The 18,925-nt window shown below is 45.4% G+C and overlaps 1 protein-coding gene across 1 annotated transcript in view; it reads left to right on the forward strand.

Annotated features, from left to right (window-relative positions):
• The window catches only part of USP31 (ubiquitin specific peptidase 31), a 141,846-nt gene that overhangs the window by 78,521 nt on the left and 44,400 nt on the right, over nucleotides 1-18,925 (forward strand). Inside the window, exons 5-8 of the mRNA XM_068244449.1 lie at nucleotides 208-343; nucleotides 5,609-5,753; nucleotides 15,023-15,191; nucleotides 18,358-18,469. Of these exons, the coding sequence (XP_068100550.1) occupies nucleotides 208-343; nucleotides 5,609-5,753; nucleotides 15,023-15,191; nucleotides 18,358-18,469 (562 nt within the window). The remainder of the gene's footprint in view (nucleotides 1-207; nucleotides 344-5,608; nucleotides 5,754-15,022; nucleotides 15,192-18,357; nucleotides 18,470-18,925) is intronic.

Below are 18,925 nucleotides of genomic sequence, written 5' to 3' on the forward strand. Positions count from 1 at the left end.
TCAGTGTCTCTGTAATGGAAACTTTTAATTTGCGTATTTCCACTTTTGCATTTTGTTTCTACAGCCATATTTGATTATAATTCTAGATGTCTGATCTGCTCACAGATTTGTATCATTTTCTAAGTGCTGGGAGTTATGGATTTTTTTCTGCGTAGTTGTCAAAACTACTGTTTTACTTATGGCATTTCTCTCTCCAACCTCCTGCAGGCCACTCTATGTTACCGTGGTTTATCAGGGGAAATGTTCCCACTGTATGCGCATTGGTGTTGCAGTCCCTCTGTCTGGAAATGTGGTGCGTCTGCGGGAGTCCATAACCATGGAGACCAAGATACCAACAGACCAGGTAACCAGTAGATGAAGCCCAGTATGTGCACCTTTATGAGCCACAGTTTAACCCATTTGGGACAAAAGGCTCTTGTCTGGTAATAACCAGAGCCTTTTTTTTAACTTTTGCACTTCATGATCACTGTGATTGACTCACAGTGATCAGGTGGTCAGGAGCCAATGAAAACTGCTTCTGACCGATGCACGGAACCCCGCTGTCTTTAGACAACAAAAAACAAGCTGTACTTGGGCAGTTGCAGTTGCAGGTCAGCTGCGGTCCAGTACAGCAGGGAGAATGGATGCAAACTTCCTGAGGGTCCCGGGCAGCAGTGGTCTCTAGGGGGACACGGGGCGTACGAGAGAGAACGGCGCCGGAGACTTGGGCGCAGGACACAGCCAGTATATGGCTAATCCTGCTGCCGCACAAGTCCGGGCCGTGTTAATTACTATTCCCCCTCCAGGCCGACATGGATAGTGGGGGAATGAAATAATTCGGCTTCCAGCAATAGCTGGAAGCCGAATTATTGTTTTAAAAGCAACTTCAGATCCGTCTTCTGACGGCGCTGAAGTTACTCCATGTGCCTGCGATAGCCGTAGTTCCTATTACGGCCTATGGTGGCGCCGGCTGCGCCCAAGTCTCCTGCGCTGCTGCGCCCAAGTCTCCAGCGCTGGATTTACCGTGTTCGGACACGGGAAGCTTCTGGAGGATACACAGGATTTTACTCTTCCTAGGTAAGTATCTGTTTTTTGGGTCACAATTCACCTTGGGTTTTCTTTAAAGGACAATTGAGGTGAAAATAAACTAATGAAATAAACAATTGTATCTATGCTCCATCTCCTAAAAATGACTTTTTTTAAGATATTCCACAGATCTATTTTATGTTTAAATCTACTTTTTAAGTTTTTACTGTTTTGTTTTTGCTCAATAACACATTCGTTGAAGTATGCCAGAGCTAAAATCTATGAACTATTGACCCTTTTTATCGCTTTCCTGCTCTCAGAAGCTATTTTCTGCTAGGAGAGTGTTTTATAGTTATGATTTCTTATCAGTGAGGGTCACACTGTAATCTGATTCCGTCCTAATTAAGACAGGAACTGCCACTTACATACCTGATGTTTAACTCTTTCAGGCAGAGAAAGAAAAAAAAGAACACAGCATAGTTATTTGTGTGCTAGGTGCTGTACATACACATGACTATCTCATCATGTCACCTCGGGTATCCTGTAAACATTTGTCTGGCAAACAGTGCAAGAGTGTGATTATTATTGTAGAATGTGAATACTTTATTTATAGCTACCAGCAATACGAGAGAGAGATTTTAATTTGCATCACTAAAGATGGTCAGCAAATAACTCTGACTTGCATGCAAGATCCAAGCAGAATGTCTGCAGCTTTGAATTGGGCCATTTTAAATGCACTTCCACAGTAGTGACGTTTAGTAGAATGTAATATAATATTCAGGATACCCAATTATCCTGGTTTCAGCATCAAAACCATATATTGCTGTATATTGGTATGTTGCCCCGCCCTCCCAGTGGTGTTTAACCTAGGCTGTTTAGTTATGCATATGTTATACCAGGTGTCGTTTCTGCACACTTCCGAATACAAAGTAAACAAGCTTTCAGCAGCGATGCTCCTTGCCAGTAGTAAAGATGTCGGCACCTGACACCTGTAATGAATTTAGGAAGGGTAATCGGGGAGAGGAGAGTTTTTACAGTGTCAAACGCTGACTGAATTCTTTATCAATGAATATTGGGAAATTTAAGCAATTTTAATCAGTAAAGTGGGATTAAACCAACATTTATTACTGTATCAATAAAATAATTCTTCAGTTACAAGTGTTAGCATACGTTATTTTTACAGCTTGCCACAAGGTTGTGCTGAAACTTTAATCTTTCTCACCTTGTCTATATTAGGCTAGGGACCCTCTGACTGCATTTTTTAGGAAATCGCAAAATGCCCGTGAAACGCAATGGCCAGGGAAATTACGATTTGGCTTTGCAGCCTTTAATCACTTGAGGACCACAGTGTTAAACGCCCCTAAAGACCAGGCCATTTTTCAATAAATTGACCACTGCAGCTTTAAGGGCTTGCTGCAGAGCCGTACAACTCAGCACAGAAGTGATCAACTTTCTCCCCCCCCCCCCCTTTCTCCCCACCAACCCAACACAGCTTTCTGTTGGTGGTGATCGCTGCTGGGAGGCTGAAGGCGGAGCCTACCAAGCGGAGACGTGCGCACAATCTCCTGCAAAACAGGCCCCAAGGACCTTGCACCGATCGGCATTAGGTGGTCCTGGGGCTGCCGCCGTCGGCGTGACGTGGTCGGCAAGAAGTTAAGGCACACTTGAACTGAAAGTGATATAGAGGCTGTTATATTTGTTTCCTTTTTAAATAATACCAGTTGCCTGGCAGTCCTGCTGATCTTTGGCTATAGTGGTATCTGGATCACGCATCTGAAACAAGCATGTGGCTAATCCTTTCAGACGCTGCTGAACTCTCATGGCTGCAGTAGTGTCTGATTAACACAACTGCAACAAGCATGTGGCTAATCCAGTTAGACTTCATTTAGAAACATCTGATTTTCATGCTTACTCAGGGTCTATGACTAAAAGTTTTAAGCTCAATCTACACGATACGATTCTTTGTGCGATTCGATTACGATTCTATTTACGATCCGATTAAATCCGACATGTCCGATCAGGATTCGATTCAATTCGATTTGCCATTGCAAAACAATGGCAAATCGAATTGAATCGAATCCTGATCGGACATGTCGGATTTAATCGGTTCGTAAATAGAATCGTAGTCTAATCGCACAAAGAATTGTATAGTGTAGATTGGGCTTTAGATGCGGAGGATCAGCAGGAAAGCCAGGTATTATTTAAATGGAAATAAATATGGCTGCCTCCATATTCCTCTGTTTAGGCGCTGATCACCGGTAAGCACTGCAAAAGCTATGCCAGTGGGTCCCAGGCCTTAATTACGTACACTGTGGCCCATATGCAATTACCTTTTCTACTGTTTTTTCCTAAGTGATATTTTCAAAGTTGTCAATAAAATGCATTTTCAAGAGACTCTGAAGCCTCGCTAAAATCATGTTTTTATTTTAAAAACATCTTAGGGCCCTTTTCCACTAGAGGCAATTGCGATTGCTGAATCGCAAAACGCTAGCGATTTTAAGATCACTAGGGTTTGCTAAATAATATAGGAATCGCAACAATCTCAGAGGCTGGCGCTTACAGTCTGCAGCACACCCCCACGTGTCTGCTGCGTAATACCCCCCACTGACACAAATCACTTATGTCTATGTTATTCCATAGAGAGGTCCATCATCTTGCAGAATACACTGGATTATGACTCAGAATGTCCACATCTTCAAAAATAGTCAATATACACTTCTTAGGGTTTGCTAGTTGTCCCCAGATATTTCAGTAATGATCACACTTTGGATAGTGACAGCCACCACCACACCCCAGTGAGATGCACTCACCGTGTGCTGAGACCCACAATCAGGTCTATTGACACCTTGGGACCGTTCAAAAGGTCGTCCCCCACCACTCAGGCAGTATCCAGCTCCCCTCCAGCAAATCTTCTCCTCAGTAGAGTACCTCAATAAAAAACGCCTCACATAGCGACAGCCTTAGGAGTCCTGACCGCCGCGCGCTCGGTCACCCTTGTCCTCCTCCGCCCGGGATCACGCCGCCTTCCACACGCGTATAGTGTAGCGTCTTCCGACAAGGGTGACCAAGCGCGCGGCGGTCAGGACTCCTAAGGCTGTCGAGGGATGTGCTTGCCAGCTGGCCAACAGACGGGGGAGAGCCCGTGGAAAAACTCTGTGCCCTATACTTATCAAGGAGATTGTAAGTGCAACATTTTTTAAACTTTTTAATAAAGAAACAGTATTACGCTATGTGAGGCGTTTTTTTATTGAGGTACTCTACTGAGGAGAAGATTTGCTGGAGGGGAGCTGGATACTGCCTGAGTGGTGGGGGACGACCTTTTGAACGGTCCCAAGGTGTCAATAGACCTGATTGTGGGTCTCAGCACACGGTGAGTGCATCTCACTGGGGGGGTTGTGACTGTCACTATCCAAAGTGTGATCATTACTGAAATATCTGGGGACAACTAGCAAACCCTAAGAAGTGTATATTGACTGTTTTTGAAGATGTGGACATTCTGAGTCATAATCCAGTGTATTCTGCAAGATGATGGACCTCTCTATGGAATAACATAGACATACGTGATTTGTGTCAGTGGGGGGTATTACGCAGCAGACACGTGGGGGTGTGCTGCAGACTGTGAGCGCCAGCCTCTGAGATTGTTGTTATTTGTTGTGCAGAGGGGGCAAACCAGTTCAGCGGAGTATCAGCGCACAGTGTGTTTGCATACAATATAGGAATCGCAGTAGGTAATTTCCACTACCGCGATTCAATTTTTAAAAAAAGCGCGATCACGCCACGGAGCGATTTTTGCCGCAATTTTGCTATGCCATGCAGTGCATAGCAAAATCGCAATCGCCGGGAAAAATGTGGACTTTGCTGAATCGCAATCGCTAGCTTTTAGCGCAAATCCTGGCCGCAATAGCAGCATAGGGGGTGATATTGTGGCTGGGAACGCAAAGAATCACTCGCGTTCCCATGCCTGTCGGGTCCTGACGGCGAAACCGGAAGTGGTCGCCGGCGGGGACGGAAGGATCAGAGAGACACGGCGAGGGCACCGATCAGCTGCAGGGGGGCTGAGAGAAGCCCCAGGTGAGTAAATCTCATTTTTTTTTTTTAAGGACTTAAGGTTCACTTTAAGCATGTTTGCCCCTCCTAAAACGCCGCATCCCGCGGCTGAATAGTTTTGATAGTACTTTTCCACCTTTTTGGTCCTTTTTCAGTTGCAAAGTGTTGAAAAGTTATTCTAAATGGAAGATGAAAAATTATCTCCTAGGAGAGAACTCGTTAATTGCAAATGGGCCTGTGTGACTTTTTCGGTCTCCTAAAAGGGAGTAGGCCCAAAGCTGTAAATTGGATTACCTTCAGTTAAAAAAAAAAATTTTTTTTTTTTTTTTTTTTTTTTTTTTACATGTAAACCTTACTAATTTTTGTGTAGGTCAGTAAATGTACTGTCATAGGAAATGAAGTAAAAACATCATCGGTTCCACATTGTTATATTCAGTAAAGTGTGTGTGTGTAGCATGCAGTGGATTAGTGCAGTCACAATGCCTCCTTGATGTATTATAGCTGTGCCTTCCTTGCATCCAAGGATGTTTCATTTATTTTTCCCTTCTCCCTACAGATCGTAATAACGGAAATGTACTTTGATGGCTTCCACCGCTCCTTCTCTGACATGGATGATCTGGATACTGTTCATGAAAGTGACTGCATATTTGCCTTTGAGACTCCAGAAGTCTTCCCATCTGAGGGAATGATAGGCCAGAGAGGTAACTGTTTCTTCCGTCTATTGATTAATGCAGAAGGCTTATCAGCATAGGGACTAGAACGGAATTCTATTTTGACTAGAGGCATAAAGGTGCATCTTTGGCCGTTTAATTTTATCTTCAGAGGTTCCAGCTTCACTCCATGAAGTCATAGTTAAATATCCGTAAAGATTACCAATATTTTACTGTTGTAATAAAGTAGTAGAATATCGATAATTTTACTGATATTTTACTAGCTTCAATATCTGGGCCCTTTTTTGTAGGCGTCTTTATTACATGTATGCCTTAGACAGGAGCAGTTAAAAAATGTGCGTCCAAAAATGGGTGACATTGTTATTTATCGTAATATAGATAGCCATTACGCTATTTAGCGGGTGGCTGCAATTAAATTATTTATCGTATTATTGATAGTGGGGATAGGGGGGGTCTTAGGGTTAGGCACCACTAGAGTTTTCTTAGGATTAGGCACCACCAGGGGGTCTTAGGGTTAGGCACCACTAGAGTTTTCTTAGGATTAGGCACCACCAGGGGGTCTTAGGGTTAGGCACCACTAGAGTTTTCTTAGGTTTAGGCACCACCAGGGGGGTCTTAGGGTTAGGCACCACTAGAGTTTTCTTAGGATTAGGCACCACCAGGGGGGTCTTAGGGTTAGGCACCACTGGGGGAGGGGGCACCACCATGGTGGTCTTTCAGTTAGGCACCATCAAGGGGGGGGGGGAGGTTAGGGTAAGGCGGATTCTGTGTGAGAGTAGGGAGAGGCTAGGATATAGTTAGGTTTTACGTTATTGGTAAATTTACCAATAATGTAAAACCGGAATTTACCGTTTCTGTTGTTTAACTTTGTGCTTCAATTATTTACAGTTATTGTTAGTAATATTATTTAACGTCACGCCTAAATTAGCTCCCGATTTTTTTCAAATGTATCCCTTTAGACTGTGATTGGGACACGATACAATTACTATGGCAGGGAGTAGGCTTAGTACCCACCATGCATTTTGTATTTCAGATCCTATTTGAGCGAATGATCAGATCAATATTCAGGTCTGACATAAATCGGTCATAGAAGAAAGTTAGTATACACACTTATGCAATTTTTTTTTTCAAATTCCGATCGAATATTAATAAAAAATATGAAAAAGACATGTACATGGACGGATAGCCAGTATTTCAATCATTATCTTTCAGTATGACTGATCTGCTTCCAATCGAGAAAGAGGTTGATATTGAGCTTGTGATTGATTGCTAGCAATCAGTAGACTGTATATTCCCCCCCCCCCCCCCCCCGGATCCGAAAGTGAAAATTGCATGGTGTGTGCCAGCCTTCCGATTGTAGAAGCAGTAAAGTGTTGTACCGTGTTAGCCATGAGTAAAAGCAAGAAGTTTTGAATTGTGATGATACTATTTATTGGCTAACTTAGAGATGGATAAACAGTGAGCTTTCGACTTATAAAAAGCCTTCGTCGGACTGGTTCCTGACCATCAGCCTTCCGATTGGGAGTCCTTTTGTGCAACAAGAATATGTACTCTGTAGAGCATTGCAGAAGATGTCATTTTTTTGTTGTTTGGCTGGAATTATTTTTTAGTCCTTCGCTAATATGCACTTGTCCAAATCCAGGCAGAATCAAAGCTTTTTAAAAGGAACCTGAGGTGAGATGCATGTGAAGGCTTCTGTATATATTCCCTTTTTAACAATACCAGTTGCCTGCTGATCTTTCAAACAACAAACACAGAACATTTATATCGCGCTTTTCTCCTGGTGGACTCAAAGCACCAGAGCTGCAGCCACTAGGACGCGCTCTATAGGCGGTAGCAGTGTTAGGGAGACTTGCCCAAGGTCTCCTACTGAATAGGTGCTGGCTTACTGAACAGGCAGAGCCGAGTTTCGAACCCTGGTTTCCTGTTTCAGGAGACCAGGGTTAACCATTACACTATCCAGCCACTATCTTTCATGCATCAGTAGGGTCTGAATCACACACCTAAAACAAACCTGCAACTAATCTTGTCAGATTTTTGCCAGAACTGTCTGATCTGCATGCTTGTTAAGGTTCTATGGCTAAAAGATAGAGAATCAGTGGGACTGCCAGGCAACTGGTATTGTTCAAAAGGAGATAAAATACAGTGATGTGAAAAACTATTTGCTCCCTTCCTGATTTCTTATTCTTTTGCATGTTTGTCACACTTAAAATGTTTCTGCTCATCAAAAACCGTTAACTATTAGTCAAAGATAACATAATTTAACACAAAATGCAGTTTTAAATGATGGTTTTTAATTATTTAGTGAGAAAAAAAAACTCAAAACCTACATGGCCCTGTGTGAAAAAGAAATTGCCCCTGAACCTAATAACTGGTTGGGACACCCTTAGCAGCAATAACTGCAATCAAGCGTTTGCGATAACTTGCAACGAGTCTTTTACAGACTCTGGAGGAATTTTGGCCCACTCATCTTTGCAGAATTGTTGTAATTCAGCTTTATTTGAGGGTTTTCTATCATGAACCGCCTTTTTAAGGTCATGCCACAACATCTCAATAGGATTCAGGTCAGGACTTTGACTAGGCCACTACAAAGTCTTCATTTTGTTTTTCTTCAGCCATTCAGAGGTGTATTTGCTGGTTTGTTTTGGGTCATTGTCCTGCTGCAGCACCCAAGATCACTTCAGCTTGAGTTGACGAACAGATGGCCGGATATTCTCCTTCAGGATTTTTTGGTAGACAGTAGAATTCATGGTTCCATCTATCACAGCAAGCCTTCCAGGTCCTGCAGCAGCAAAACAACCTCAGACCATCACACTACCACCACCATATTTTACTGTTGGTATGATGTTCTTTTGCTGAAATGCTGTTACTTCTACGCCAGATGTAACGGGACACGCACCTTCCAAAAAGTTTAACTTTTGTCTCGTCGGTCTACAAGGTATTTTCCCAAAAGTCTTGGCAATCATTGAGATGTTTTTTAGCAAAATTGAGACGAGCTTTAATGTTCTTTTTGCTTAACCACCTTAGCGGCGAGCTCAGCTCGTCCATTACCGCCAGAGGGTGCCGCTCAGGCCCTGCTGGGCCGATTTTGATGAAATAAAAAGCAGCACACGCAGCCGGCACTTTGCCAGCCGCGTGTGCTGCCTGATCGCCGCCGCTCTGCGGCGATCCGCCGCGAGCAGCGGCGAAAGAGGGTCCTGACAGCTGCCCGAGCCCTGTGCAGCCGGAACAAATAGTTCCGGCCAGCGCTAAGGGCTGGATCGGAGGCGGCTGACGTCAGGACGTCGGCTGATGTCCATGACATCACTCCGCTCGTCGCCATGGCGACGAAGAAAGCCAAACAAGGAAGGCTGCTCATTGCAGCCTTCCTTGTTACTTCTGCTTGCCGGAGGCGATCGGAAGAACGCCTCCGGAGCGCCATCTAGTGGGCTTTCATGCAGCCAACTTTCAGTTGGCTGCATGAAATAGTTTTTTTTTTTATTAAAAAAAACCCTCCCGCAGCCGCCCTGGCGATCTCAATAGAACGCCAGGGTGGTTAAAGAAAACCTGAACTGAAAATTAAGTCAAAATACGCATACACAAGTCATACTTACCTTCCATATAGTCTACTCCTCAGTGTCTTTCTCCTGTCCCGCGTCCTGTTTGTTCACTGTGATCAAGGGAATTTTCTGGCCTCCATTTTGAAAATGGCCATTACCCATAACAGCTTTCTGGTCAGCACACAGTTAAACTGTAACATCGCCCACTTGATCCATAGGGAAACATGGACATTACCTGGTACACCAGTTTTCCTCTCAGCAGAGGCGTAGCTAGGATTTTCAGCGCCCGGGGACAAAGACTATTAATGCGCCCCCCAAAGTTAAGGTTGCGGCGCGCGCAGCGCGCCGCGCCAAAAAGGGGCGTGGTCACATACTAAATGTGGGCGTGGTTATGGGTGGAGCCAAATGTATATGGAGGTTAGCAGGCACACGCTCACCCACCCTCCCTCAGTATGTACCTTCCAGCATGTTCCAAGACAAATTCAGCAATCATGAGCCCCCCCCCATCAAGACAAATTCAGCAATCATGAGGCCCCCAACATAACCAACTCAGCAATCATGAGGCCCCCAACAAGACAAATTTAGCAATCATGAGGCCCCCAACAAGACAAATTCAGCGATCTTGAGGCCCCCAACAAATCATGAGGCCCCCAACAAGACAAATTCAGTAACCATGAGGCCCCCAAAAAGACAAATTCAGCAGTTATGAGTCACATAAATAGACAGCATTTCACATAAATAGGTAGAATGCCCCCTTAATATGGTAGACACCTCTCACCTGGCAGCAGTTCTCCAAAATACACTCAATCTGACGTGGTTCCCCAAAAATAGGTAGCCCCAGGTCTATAGTTGTCCCCAGAATAGGTGGCCAGCAGTATAGATGTCCCCAGAATAGGTGGCCAGCGGTATAGATGTCCCCAGAAAAGGTAGCCAGGGGTAGAGATGTCCACAGAACAGTTAGCCAGGGGTATATGTGCCCAGTATATGTAGCCAGAGGTATATGTGCCCAGTATATGTAGCCAGTGGTATATATGCCCAGTATATGTAGCCAGGAGAATAATATGTGCCCAGTATATATAGTCAGGCGTATATGTGCCCAGTATATGTAGCCAGGGGTATATATGCCCAGTATATGTAGCCAGGGGTATATATGCCCAGTATATGTAGCCAGGGGTATATATGCCCAGTATATGTAGCCAGGGGGTATATATGCCCAGTCCACGTAGCCAGGGGGTATATATGCCCAGTATATGTAGCCAGGGGTATATATGCCCAATATATGTAGGCAGGGGGTATATATGCCCAGTATATATAGGCAGGGGTATATATGCCCAGTATATGTAGCCAGGGGTATATATGCCCAGTATATGTAGCCAGGGGGTATATATGCCCAGTATATGTAGCCAGGGGGTATATATGCCCAGTATATATAGGCAGGGGTATATATGCCAAGTATATGTAGCCAGGGGGTATATATGCCCAGTCCACGTAGCCAGGGGGGTATATATGCCCAGTATATGTAGCCAGGGGTATATATGCCCAATATATGTAGGCAGGGGGTATATATGCCCAGTATATGTAGCCAGGGGTATATATGCCAAGTATATGTAGCCAGGGGGTATATATGCCCAGTATATGTAGCCAGGGGTATATATGCCCAATATATGTAGGCAGGGGGTATATATGCCCAGTATATATAGGCAGGGGTATATATGCCCAGTATATGTAGCCAGGGGTATATATGCCAAGTATATGTAGCCAGGGGGTATATATGCCCAGTATATGTAGCCAGGGGTATATATGCCCAGTATATGTAGCCAGGGGGTATATATGCTCAGTCCACGTAGCCAGGGGGTATATATGCCCAGTATATGTAGCCAGGGGTATATATGCCCAGTATATGTAGCCAGGGGTATATATGCCCAGTATATGTAGGCAGGGGTATATGTGCCCAGAGTAGGTAGCCAGGGGTATATGTGTCCAGAGTAGGTAGCCAGGGGTATATGTGTCCAGAGTAGGTAGCCAGGGGTATAGGTGCCCAGAGTAGGTAGCCAGGGGTATAGGTGCCCAGAGTAGGTAGCCAGGGGTATAGGTGCCCAGAGTAGGTAGCCAGGGGTATAGGTGCCCAGGGTAGGTAGCCAGGGGTATATGCCCAGTATATGTAGTTAGGGGTATATGTGCCCAATATATGTAGGAAGGGGTATATGTGCCCAGAGTAGGTAGCCAGGGGTATATGTGCCCAGAGTAGGTAGCCAGGGGTATATGCCCAGTATATGTAGTTAGGGGTATATGTGCCCAATATATGTAGGCAGGGGTATATGTGCCCAGAGTAGGTTGCCAGGGGTATATGTGCCCAGAGTAGGTAGCCAGTAGCCAGGGGTATATGTGCCCAGAGTAGGTAGCCAGCGGTATAGGTGCCCAGAGTAGGTAGCCAGGTGTCCCCCTCCCCAGCAGGAGGGGAGCAGCGCAGAGAAGAGCTGCTCTCTCTCTCCCTCGCTGTCCCCTCCAATGTCTGTCCGGTGTCTGGCAGCGGCGGGCGGAACTTACCTCCGTCTCGTCGCAGCGCCAGATGGATCTGCCGCTACTCTGGTCTGGTCTGGTCCAGACCAGAGCAGCGGCTGCGCACCCGAACTTCCGGCCGGTGTTCCTACGCGGCGCTGGAGCGTGACGGAGGTGAGTTCCGCCCGCCGCTGCCAGACACCGGACAGACATTGGAGGGGACAGCGAGGGAGAGAGAGAGCACCTAAGGTGAGGGAAGGAGGGGGGAGATGGCCCCCCTTCCCCACCGTCCGCACAGCTCTCTCTCTTCTCTGCGCTGCTCCCCTCAGCCTCAGCCCCGCAACAACAAAAAAACCCGAAGCTCAGCTGGGCGCCCTTGGGGACCCGGCGCCCCGGGGCACTTGTCCTACCCCGACCCCCCCTAGCTCCGCGCCTGCCTCTCAGCTATAACTGACAGCAACTGATATTTTACTGACAGCAACTGATATATTTCAGATCTGACAAAATATTGTCAGAACTGGAAGGGATAATTGTCAGAAGAAAATGGTGAGCTTCTGAGAGGAACTGATGGCAAGGTAACTATGTAATGTTCATTTGAAGTTACCTCATGTGTTTATTTTAAATATTTTTACTCAGTACAGGTTCTCTTTAAAAGTGGTTTGGGCCTTGAAAATCTGCCATGCAGGCCGTTTTTGCCCAGTCTCTTTCTTATGGTGGAGTCGTGAACACTGACCTTAATTGAGGCAAGTGAGGCCTGCAGGTCTGTAGATGTTGTCCTGGGGTCTTTTGTGGCCTCTCGGATGAGTTTTCTCTGCGCTCTTGGGGTAATTTTGGTCGGCCGGCCACTCCTGGGAAGGTTCATCACTGTTCCATGTTTTTGCCATTTGTGGATAATGGCTCTCACTGTGGTTCGCTGGAGTCCCAAAGCTTTAGAAATGGCTTTAAAACCTTTACCAGACTGATAGATCAATTACTTTTGTTCTCATTTGTTTATGAATTTCTTTGGATCTTGGCATGATGTCTAGCTTTTGAGGTGCTTTTGGTCTACTTCTCTGTGTCAGATAGCTCCTATTTAAGTGATTTCTTGATTGAAACAGGTGTGGCAGTAATCAGGCCTGGGGGTGACTACAGAATTTGAACTCAGGTGTGATAAACCACAGTTAAGTTATTTTTTTTTAACAAGGGGGGCAATCACTTTTTCACACAGGGCCATGTAGATTTGGAGTTTTTTTTCTCACTAAATAATAAATTAAAAACCATCATTTAAAACTGCATTTTGTGTTCAATTATGTTATCTTTGACTAATAGTTAACGGTTTTTGATGAGCAGAAACATTTAAGTGTGACAAACATGCAAAAGAATAAGAAATCAGGAAGGGGTCAAATAGTTTTTCACATCACTGTATTTCAGCCTCCATATGGCTCTCACCTCAGGTTCCCTTTAAAAATTATATTTGGTCTGTCTGTTTTAATTTTTTTTCACTCTTATAAAGCTCTAATTAACCTCATCATGGTTCCCCCAGTGTCTTAAATATTTAATTTCTTTAGAGTCCTAGTCTTCATGTGTATATAATGGCTTCACAATTTACTAAAGTGGTGTCCGACATGCTGTACTTACATTGCAAAGCATGATGGGAGCTGATTATCTGGAAAGCAGTGGGTGGTTCTTTATTTTGAGCAAGAGCTTAGCAGCTTTGACCAGAAATGCCCATCTAACACCTTTAGCCATAGACCCTGAACAGGCATACAGATCGTTTGCTCTGACTGGAGTCTGACTGGATTTGCTGCATGCTTGTTTCAGGTGTGTGATTCAGACATTACTGATGCCAGAAAGATCAGCAGAATGTCAGGCAGTTAATTTTATTTAAAAGGAAATAAATGTTAGCCTCCATGTCTTCTCTCTTCAGATGTGCTTTAAGAATGGGGGAACTCTGATCATTTGTGGATAATTTAGTTTAGCTGAAATGTTGCAGTAGATTTAGAGACTTAAAGGACTTACGAGCCGAAATGTAAAAAAAAAAAAGTTCAGTACCTGTAGCCAATTTGAATGCACGGAGGATGCAATTCGCGCCCTCCGTGCAGTTCCACCGGGTCCCCGCTGCTCAGTAGACCCTCGGGCCGGCTCCCGACCCCACAGCCCCGGTCGGGCTCTCCTACCCCCTCTAAAATGTCCTCCTGAGCTTAGTGTGGCTGTGCAGCTCTAGGGCTCCCCCCCCCCCCCCCCCCCCGATCCACGCTACAGGAGACAGCCTGTAGCGTGGATCGCGGGGGGGGAGGGAGGGGGGGGGGTTGGGGTGTTGGCTCTAGAGCTGCGGCCAGCTCAGGCAGACATTTTAAAGGAGGCAGCTGAGCCCGACCCAGGCTGTGGGGTCGGGAGCCGGCCCGGGGGGCTATTGAGCAGCGGGGACCTGGCGGAACAGCGCGGATGGCGTCCTCCGTGCGTTCAAATTGGCTACAGGTACTGAACACTTTTTTTACATTTTGGCTCGTAAGTCCTTTAAGGTGCCCATAGACCTGACTATTATGGGCAGATTCAACGAAGAGACAAATTTATCTCTAATCGAATCTGATTAGAGATGAATTCGTTTTTTTGTTGATTCTGCCGATATACTACAGGCCAATTCCCGTCTGATTTCAGCATGAAATCTTCAGGAAATAGGCTGAGTCCGCACCGCCGCTGCCCCCAATGTATAATGTGCTCCCCCCGTGTGTGCATTTATACGTTACTTGTCCTGTACCAGCCTCTGCGCAGTGTCCGTAATCCTCTGGGCGGATATCTGTACATGCCACTGGCGCACTGACGTGAGACACAATGTGCTGACGGCAGACACTATGCGCTAGTATAGCCTAACAAATGCACACATGGGGGGGGGGGGTCGGGAATTGGGCGGCACATTTATACATTGTGGCGGTAGCGTCGTGGGTTTCGTCATCTCATTACTCGTTCCGGATATCGCTGCCGTACCGCCGCACACCCAACCAACTTCGGCCCGACATCTTGCAGCATGCACGATCGACCTTGCGACCAATTTCTGTCCCGAAATTGGTCGCTTTGTTGGTCGGGCATGCACTTGGAGGCACAGATTTTCATCCAATTCGATTATAATAATCGAGTTGGATGGTCGATTGGCCACCAAGTCGCCTGATGTATGGCCACCTTAACAGGTTTATGCTTTTTATACTTACCTGGACATGGTGTTTAGTAAGCCTGATGGATACTTGCTGAGTTGGACCTAAAATTTATATTTTGTTTACTTTACAGGAGTTTGTGTGAACAACAATCAGAATTATATTCGGAACGGCATTGATCACAGTAGGTCTCCCAGTTACTCTTCTGGCTCAGCGCGGCTTCCTGTGAACAGGTTTGGCATCACAGACCGAATTGTTATTCTGGTGTGCAACAGGGCATACAGCGGACAGCATGGCAAGAGGTGAGCTGCTGAGCAGGATCTGTGTGTGCTGTAAGCCAACATTGGTGTAGGATGGGGCTTCACACCTGCATGGAAAGCAGAATACATCACATTAGGCCTGACTTACTATGGCATCTCATCTAATAATTGTCCCGCTCGCCTGAAAATTATGTGTCTGAAACTCCAGCCACCCCCACCTGCATTGCTGCAGCCTCCTCCACTTATTAGGCCGCAGCTGCCAAGCTGGGGGGAGGTGTGGCAACACAGCTGGGGGTGCCACAGAGCTTCAGAGATAATTTGGGCAAAGCCCAGATGTCAAACATATATTTTACGCGCAAGTGGGTCAGTTATAAGCCCAGACACAAACAATTTTTTCAGGCGTTTCACAGTTTTACATTAACCGCTTCTGGACTGTGCTGATTGAAATCTATGCTGTTTGGAACTTATCTCTGCCAGGGCCTAGATTTCAATGATCCCCGCTGCACGCTACTGCCGCTCTTATGATTGCAGAGCTCCCTGAGCTGCTCAGGAGCCATTTTCATTGGCTCCTGACCCCATGATCTCTGTGAGCCAATCACATTGGCTTACATAATACTTATCAAACTTTGGCCCTCAGAGCCATTAAATTTGGCCCTCAAGTGGTTTCCCCACTTTGCATTATATTTGGCCCACTCTAGACCACCAGGGAAACCATATTGGAGGTGAAGCCCTAGATCATCAGGGAAGGCATATGGGGGAGGATGGGGGAAAAGCACTAAACACCAGGGAACTGTATAAAGGAGGGTGGGGGCCTCTAGACACATGGAAACTGTATAGGTGAGGGCCTCTAGACACCTAGGAACTTTATAAGGGAGGGAGGTGGCCAGTAGACATGGAGGTTGGCCTAAGACTTGGTCCCAATGTACAATTTCGGCCCACTTTGTTTTTTGAGTTTGACACCCTTGGCTTCCAATGATGACAGGGTTAAGCGGTAGCCTATTTTTTTTTTTTTTTTTTTTTTTTAATGAGCCCACCTCGGGCTCTCTTTAAGGGGCCAAAGACTGCTGGTAGGGAAGTGGTTAAGGAAATGTCCACATTACAAGCTTGGTACGTTCACACTGTATACTTTGTGTTGCACATTCTGAAAAATAGGATTGCAACAGTCCTGTAAGACCACATCACAGGCTAACGCCGTTATGCGACCTATACAGTGCAGCATACAGTCCACAGACTACAACACACGCAAGTGTGCCAGTGTGGTGGAAGCACCATTGAAATATTATTGCTTCATGCTGTGATTTGATTATATTGTCCATTGTGACGCATGTAGTGTGAAAGGACCTCAAGAAGTAGTGGTTGTGTTACTCCAGAGCAATCCACAGCATCCCTGCTCTTGTCCAAAAGGTGAAAATAACCTCTAGGTGAAGTGGGTAATCTAAAAAGGAAAAGAATGCCACAAAAAAGAATTTCCTACCTACAATAGTAATGCTTTGTAATATTTTTTTCTGAAGGCAATCATTTTAAAGTACACATATTAATCAAATGTTACTATCCTTATCTGTATAGTTGTTCCAAGAGAAGGACCCAGAAAGCATCATCATCCCATGACGACTGTCATAGTCGGGATACAAGATTTATTTTTAGAAAAATTGTTAAAATGGCAGCCTCCATTACAGTCTGTCACATGTACTAAAAGGAGCCGCATAGAGCCACAAAGGGGTTATTTACTAATAGGAAAATTAAAACAAATATATATATATGTATGTCTTATACATCCAAATAAAGTTTTGTTGAAACAGAAGAACACCTAGTCATGTTCAAAATCAGCTTTATTCATCAAGTACGACGGTTGTCATGCCTGGGATTATTTGTGGTTCCCATTGCATTGGCAGTAGTACATATGACCGACATTGCATTGACAAACATGGGATGTATACATTGAGACAAGCAGAAGAGGCATACATTTAGAGCATGGGAGACATGTTCAGGTGATAGTGAAAAAATGTAGCTTTCCCTTTACATGATCGGTTGTTTGGCTCTCCTGTGTTCTTCAGTGCATGTCTTTATTACATCACTCCTCTTGAAGGTGGGAGCAGAACAATTCAGTAAGGCCTCGTTCACATCATACACGCTGCTGTGCTCTTTTTGGAAGCGCATATGATGTGCGACACGCAAGAACAGCAGAAGTGCATAAACCTATGCTCTGAGCAGCAGTGCAATGCGCTATCACACAGCTGCATGGATTTCTCAGGAAGCGCATCACTGACCCATTCACTGTAATGAATTGGATCCGCGGCGCAGATGGCGTGCGATCTTACGCGTTGTATTCTGATCGCACGCCATCTGCGCAAAATGATGGGAACGAGCCCTAATAACTTTGTCAGACAGATATTGCAGAGGTATAAACACCAAAGCTCACAAGGACCAGCCCTATAGGCACTACAAGTAAAAGACGATATCTTTCTTATTACATATAAGTGTATACAGATCAGAGGGGTAAGCGTCAAGACGCCTCTGATAAAAATCGAGTACACTGTGCTGTGTTGGTTCACACTATTGTTATAGGTATACAACGGGGTGTCTTTGCTGATCCCCCACCACTCCGCATGCATATAGAGTGGGGTGTAGCTAGCCCCGGCTCGACCTGCAAACACCTAGTGCAATTGATGCAATGATTGGGAGTGCTGTATGCAGCTTCCAACAAATCACTTGCTTCACGTAGTGTTAGCAACACAGATGCAAGAGGGGAGAGCAAGAGAGACCTCTGTAACAACTAAATGGGTGCTATACACCTATTTACAGTGCTCCTATAGCTTTAGATCAGCAAAGACACCCCGCTGCATACCTATAACAATAGTGTGAACCAACACAGCACAGTGTACTAGATTTTTATCAGAGGCGTCTGACGCTTACCCCTCTGTTCTGTATACACGTATATGTAATAATAAAGATATCTTCTTTTAATTGTAGTACCTATAGGGCTGGTCCTTGTGACCTTTGATGTTTATATTTATTTTTCCCTGGTACCCATTCGGTGAGTGAGATGTTGCAGAGGGTGTCATACAGACATGAATACTCTGTCTGACTTGGCTTACCTGTGTCCTTCCATTGCTGGAATATTGCTTTTCGCCATATACTGATCTGGTGATGTCTGCACAGTTATCTCCTATGAACTTTTATTTATGTATCTTTTTATTTTCTGTTATAGATTTGGGCAGCCATTTGTTTTGTATCTGGAAAGGAACATTACATGGGACGTCCTGCAGAAAGAGATCTTGGAGAAAATGCAGTATTCCTTGCGGCCCTCAGTGTGTGTCCAGGTGGGTAACATTCTCTGCCTCTCTCACTCCTCCCGAATCTTCACATAGAGGTTGCTATGGTTATCTTGCTTGAAAAAATGATGCCCCAGAAGTTGTCAGTTATTGCAGCTAAATTGTGCCTTGGCCTCCATGTAACTTCCCTGGAGCAATGGTTATTTCCAGATTTTAGGCTCAAAAAGCGGTGCATTTAAAAAAAAAATGTTTTGCACCTTTTCAAACCCTAAAACTGCAAAAAACATCATGCCGCCAGAAAGCCTGCAGCAGCCCCTGCACGAACTTACCTCCCTTGGATCCAGCGCAGCAGTTCTTCCTCCGTACTCCAGGTGGCGCTGTAACCCTATAGTGAGATTGCTGGCTGTTGACATGACAGGCGGCAATCTCACCAGGGGGAGGCAGAGTCTTGGAGGACGGGAAGAAGTATGGCTGCTGGCGTCTGGATCCCGGGGTAGGAGAGCG

Source organism: Hyperolius riggenbachi, chromosome 7 (assembly GCF_040937935.1).
Source record: "Hyperolius riggenbachi isolate aHypRig1 chromosome 7, aHypRig1.pri, whole genome shotgun sequence".
Taxonomy (NCBI): Eukaryota; Metazoa; Chordata; class Amphibia; order Anura; family Hyperoliidae; genus Hyperolius; species Hyperolius riggenbachi.